The sequence below is a fragment of the Sinocyclocheilus rhinocerous genome, unplaced genomic scaffold (genome assembly GCF_001515625.1).
Source record: "Sinocyclocheilus rhinocerous isolate Xijiao unplaced genomic scaffold, SAMN03320098_v1.1 scaffold3022, whole genome shotgun sequence".
In the NCBI taxonomy this organism is placed as follows: Eukaryota; Metazoa; Chordata; class Actinopteri; order Cypriniformes; family Cyprinidae; genus Sinocyclocheilus; species Sinocyclocheilus rhinocerous.
Window position 1 is genome coordinate 207,609 of NW_015626544.1, and position 5,800 is coordinate 213,408.

The window sequence follows — 5,800 nt, forward strand, 5'->3', positions numbered from 1 at the left end:
TCCTATTACAGTACTGTAATAAATTAAAAAACTATATAAATAAATAAAAAATAGCTTAATGACATTATCATATTTTTAAAAAGTTGAAGTCTCTTTCTTTTTTTCTCTTTTTAAAAATAATTGTAGCTAATGTGCTGTCATTTTAAAATGTCAACCCTGTTACGATTACCGCATGTAGTGAACGTCTCAGTTAAGCATTTCACCCTCATTCCCTGAAGGAGGGAATGGAGACATTAAATCGACATACTCATGTATGAGGATTCCCTTGAAAACCCCAGTCACATCTGAGTAGAAAAAGAAAAGGCCATTGAACATTGGCGAGTGGAATTTGTATGCCCAGCGACTCCCCCATACACAAGTATATAGGATGGTAGCGTGCATTCACTCATTCAGGTTTGTGCTGAGGAGCTGAGACTGTATCCCGGCCATTCAGCAGTGTAGTTCAGGGTTGTGGCAAGAGCTGCTGTTCCTTTACCCTGAGTTTATGACTTTTTCACAACAACAACAACAATAACAACAAAAGAGAATGCTTCAGCTCTTTTCATTTCTTATGTAGCTTCAGCTGCGACCAATTGTATAACACTGTGGAAGCGTGCATAAGTCATGCGAAGAAAGCCACTATGGAGACCACATCCTGCCTAAAGGCAGGTAACATGTAGACAGTACATATATGGACTGACCGACAGGGCAGTACTACATATGTAAATGTCTCTGTGGTTGGCCCTACCTCAGGAGGGATGGAACCACTACCAGTGCAGAGACTCAGAAGGAGGTGATGCTCTGAGTGGAGTGAGCCCTCACTCCTAAAGGGCATGGCTCGCATTGTGTCTGGTAAACCAAGATGATGGCATCTACTAATCAGCGGGCTAACCTCTGTTTGGAGATAGCCTTTCCCTTCTGCTGACCCCCAAAGCTGACAAAGTGCTGCTCAGAGCTTCTAAAGCTCTGTGTGCAGTCCACATAAATGCAAAGAGCATGAACAGTACACAGCAACACAAAGGCAGGGTCTGCCTCCTCCAAGGGCAGCGCTTGTAAGTTCACCACCTGATCCTGGAAAGGAGTGGTGGGAACTTTGGGCACGTATCCAGGGCTGGGTCTCAGGATAACGTAAGAGTCAGTCAGCCCAAATTTAAGGCATGTTTTGCTGACTGAAAATATCTATAGGTCCCCTACCCTCTTGATGGAGGTAAGCATGGTCAGAAGTGCTGTCTTCAGAGACAGGATCTCTACAGCTCTCTACACTCCAGAAAGGACCACAAAGAGATCCCAAGAGAGGACAAGACACACCCTAGGGCAATTTAGCCTCCTCACACCTCTCAGGAACCTGATGATCAGGTTGTTCCCATGGATCTACCATCCACTGCATTGTGATGTGCTGCCAGGTAGAGGGGGCTCTGGCCTGATTGCTAGTAGCTATCACGGCCTGTGACAGACCCCTTAAGTCTTCCGTGTTCCATCCAGGAGCCAAACGTGGAGGTTCCAAAGATCTGGATGCGCACACCTCTCAGGAACCTGATGATCAGGTTGTTCCCATGGATCTACCATCCACTGCATTGTGATGTGCTGCGATAGCACCAACATACACTTTTAAGGTGGAGGGGGACAGCCTCTGCTCCAGCCTCTTGCGCAAAAAGGAAAGCACAACACTGATCGGGCATCTTCTGGGCAAGAAGAACACCGCTCAATGAGCAGACTCCACATCAAGGCATAAGCCTGCCAGGTAGAGGGGGCTCTGGCCTGATTGCTAGTAGCTATCACGGCCTGTGACAGACCCCTTAAGTCTTCCGTGTTCCATCCAGGAGCCAAACGTGGAGGTTCCAAAGATCTGGATGCGCGTGTCAAATTGTGCCCTCCACTTGAGAAAGAAGGCTCTTCCTCAGGGGGAATCGCCATAGAGAGTGTGTCGCAAAGAGAATCAGGTTCGAAAATCAGGTCAGAGTGGGCCAGTAGGGCGCAACCATCAAGACCTGCTCCTCGTCCTACCTAATCTTGCACATGGTTTGACTTCAGAGGAGGAGGTGGCGGGCAAGTTACGACATGCAACTTGAGCGTACACTGCCTTGGTGGTTGATGTATGCAACTGTCGCAGTGTTGTCCATCCGGACATGCACATGCTTGACCTGAAACAATGGTCGAAATGGGCGCAGGGCCAGCAGTACTGTCAGCAACTCGAGGCAATTTATATGCCACTGCAGTCAAGGTCTTGTCCAGGAGCCCGAGGCTGGCTGCCCATTGCACACAGCTCCCTAGCCTGTTCTGGAGGCATCTGTTGTAACAACAACATGCCTGGACAATTGTTCAAAGTCTGGGGATAACGGTGCCATGCCCATCATGGAACTCGTCCATGTAGCTAGTGCTAAAGCCAGTCTCATATGCATCAATCTGAGCCACGTTACTGTGGCTGCAGATGCTATTTCCCCTAGGAACCTATGAAATTGTTTCAGTGGAACCAGTTTTCCCCCTGGACGAGTTCAGACAGTTCAGCATTGAATGGGTGTGCTTGTTTGTGAGACACGTCATCATGTTGACCGAGTCCAATTCCATACAGAAGAAAAGAGATGCTCTGCACTGGGAAGAGCTTGCTCTTCTCCCAGTTGACCTGAAGCCCAAACTGACTAAGGTGCCAGAGCACCAGGTCCCTGTGCTTGCAAAACAGATCTCAAGAGTGAGCTAGAATGATCCAGTCATCGATATAGTTGAGAATATAGATGCCCATTTCCCTTAATGGGGCAAGGGCACCCACCGCTACTTTTGCACACAGCTCCCTAGCCTGTTCTGGAGGCATCTGTTGTACAACAACATGCCTGGACAATTGTTCAAAGTCTGGGGATAACGGTGCCATGCCCATCATGGAACTCGTCCATGTAGCCAGTGCTAAAGCCAGTCTCATATGCATCAATCTGAGCCACGTTACTGTGGCTGCAGATGCTATTTCCCCTAGGAACCTATGAAATTGTTTCAGTGGAACCAGTTTTCCCCCTGGACGAGTTCAGACAGTTCAGCATTGAATGGGTGTGCTTGTTTGTGAGACACGTCATCATGTTGACCGAGTCCAATTCCATACAGAAGAAAAGAGATGCTCTGCACTGGGAAGAGCTTGCTCTTCTCCCAGTTGACCTGAAGCCCAAACTGACTAAGGTGCCAGAGCACCAGGTCCCTGTGCTTGCAAAACAGATCTCAAGAGTGAGCTAGAATGATCCAGTCATCGATATAGTTGAGAATATAGATGCCCATTTCCCTTAATGGGGCAAGGGCACCCACCGCTACTTTGGTGAAGACGTGGGAAGCAAGGGTTATCCCAAAAAGGAGGACTTTGTACTGGTATGCCTGACCCTCGAAAGCAAAGCGAAGAAACGGTCTGTGTTGAGGCAAGTTCGAGAAGTATGCATGCTTCTGGTCGATCGCTGCAAACAAATCTTGGGCTCGTACCCTTGTGTTTCTGCATCAGCATCTTGAATGGGAGCTTGTGCGGAGCCTGCTTCAAGACTCGCAGATCCAAGATCAGTTGTAGCCCACCACCTTTCTTGGGTACAATGAAGTAGAAGCTGTAAAACCCCGACTTCATCTCGGCTGGGCGGACAGGCTATATTGCGTCCTTTGCCAGCAGGACCGCAGTCTCCACACGGGGTGGGCTGGGAAGCACTAGCCAGGCTCCCAGACTCTGTACAAGCGCCACCAAAGGGACAATCGATGCACCCGCGGAGGGGCAGCGACAGGGAGCACTGGGGCCTGGAGTAGAGGGGGTGAGAGTGGAGTAGCACTTACCTGGTCTTTGAGGTGTGAGCTTTTGGCGTGTGGTGAATGGGGAGGACGAGGCTGGAAGTGAGGAAACGTCCATTGCTGCCTGACTACATCGAGTATGACCCAGAGACTGAGGAAACTGCTCTTTCATTGATAATTTGGGTACCGCTGGCTCATCAGAACAGAAAACAAAGGCAGCAAAAGCCCTATTCTGGGGGAAGGAGCGGTGCTGTCACCACCTCTTGGGAAAGAACAATCCCCTCCATCTCTTGATTTCCCTTGTCAGGGCTGCTTCGCTGTCCGCTTGGAGGGCTTAGTGGCAGCACTTAACTGTGCTCCGACCAGCAAAACACTGCTTAATGCGTTGTAAATAATGATCCTTTCCAGCGAAAGAGAGCTTCCCATTCTGTGAGGGGAATTGTAAGAACAATTGTGCTATCACAGCTGCAACCGGCTCGGCTCCAAAGTAAAAATCTGAATAAGTGGATGCACGCTGCCATATTATATACCCGTGTGTACAAGGAAGTGGCTGGGCAAGCAAATTCCATTTGCCAATGTTCATTGGCCTTTTCTTTTACTACTCAGAGGTGATTGGTGTTCCCAAGGGAATCCCCATATGTCAATATGTGGACGTAATGTCGAAGGTTACTGACTGAAAGGGAACAACAGATAATAGAAAGTTAAAATTTTGCAGCAACACACATTTTTCAAATCTTTTAATGTTAAATTAAAATCGTCAGCCCTGTTACCGTTCAGAAGGTGCAATAATGTCCAATACAATTTATAAATTTATGATATGCCGATGGAATGTTTAAAATCTTTATTTATGTATTTATTTATTTAATTAAATGAAATGTTGTGTTGTAACATGTTTTACTTCAAAACGAACTAAAATAAATATCTAATAAAATCAATTATTTAAATTAACAAACAATCATGAATGAAATCATCTTTTGTCTTTATAGGCATTATGAATCTACCAGCTGTGGCTTTGGGAATCATCACTGGTGGGTTTATAATGAAGAAGTTCAAATTGAATGTTCTCGGAGCAACCAAGATCTGCACTGGAACGTCTCTTCTGGCTTTCTCTTCGATGCTTATTCAGTATTTCCTGCAATGTGACAACTCGGTGTTCCCAAGGGAATCCCCATATGTCAATATGTCGACGTAATGTCGAAGGTTACTGACTGAAAGGGAACAACAGATAATAGAAAGTTAAAATTTTGCAGCAACACACATTTTTCAAATCTTTTAATGTTAAATTAAAATCGTCAGCCCTGTTACCGTTCAGAAGGTGCAATAATGTCCAATACAATTTATAAATTTATGATATGCCGATGGAATGTTTAAAATCTTTATTTATGTATTTATTTATTTAATTAAATGAAATGTTGTGTTGTAACATGTTTTACTTCAAAACGAACTAAAATAAATATCTAATAAAATCAATTATTTAAATTAACAAACAATCATGAATGAAATCATCTTTTGTCTTTATAGGCATTATGAATCTACCAGCTGTGGCTTTGGGAATCATCACTGGTGGGTTTATAATGAAGAAGTTCAAATTGAATGTTCTCGGAGCAACCAAGATCTGCACTGGAACGTCTCTTCTGGCTTTCTCTTCGATGCTTATTCAGTATTTCCTGCAATGTGACAACTCACAAGTGGCTGGTCTTACAGTGTCATATCACGGGTAAACAAGTACTACAGTTCAGTTGTTTATCATCATTTTCTCTGGCAGCTTTGAGTGGTCAATGGAATTGGATCTTTTAACCATGTTCTGTTTGGGTCTCAGAGGCCCCAATTCTTTGTGTAAAAATAAACATTTTGATATTAACTTCTTTTCCCGCAAATTCTTTTTATACACTACCAGTTAAAAGTGATCAGAATTAATGCTTTGCTTGATGTTTTGAAGGAAGTCTCTTATGCTTACAAAGGCTGCATTTATTTGATAAAAAAGGCAGTAAAATAGTAATATTATGAAATATAACCATTTTATATTCTTATATTTTAAAATATAATGTATTCCTGTGATGGCAAAGCTGTATTTTCAGCA

General features: G+C 44.6%; 1 protein-coding gene across 1 annotated transcript in view; it reads left to right on the forward strand.

The window, feature by feature from the left end:
- LOC107716209 (solute carrier organic anion transporter family member 1C1-like) overlaps nucleotides 1–5,800 on the forward strand; it is a 25,086-nt gene that overhangs the window by 8,432 nt on the left and 10,854 nt on the right. The window contains exons 9-15 of the mRNA XM_016522586.1: nucleotides 1,165–1,186; nucleotides 1,800–1,898; nucleotides 2,445–2,665; nucleotides 2,926–3,183; nucleotides 3,253–3,368; nucleotides 3,449–3,528; nucleotides 5,242–5,437. Coding sequence (XP_016378072.1) covers nucleotides 1,165–1,186; nucleotides 1,800–1,898; nucleotides 2,445–2,665; nucleotides 2,926–3,183; nucleotides 3,253–3,368; nucleotides 3,449–3,528; nucleotides 5,242–5,437 — 992 coding nt within the window. The remainder of the gene's footprint in view (nucleotides 1–1,164; nucleotides 1,187–1,799; nucleotides 1,899–2,444; nucleotides 2,666–2,925; nucleotides 3,184–3,252; nucleotides 3,369–3,448; nucleotides 3,529–5,241; nucleotides 5,438–5,800) is intronic.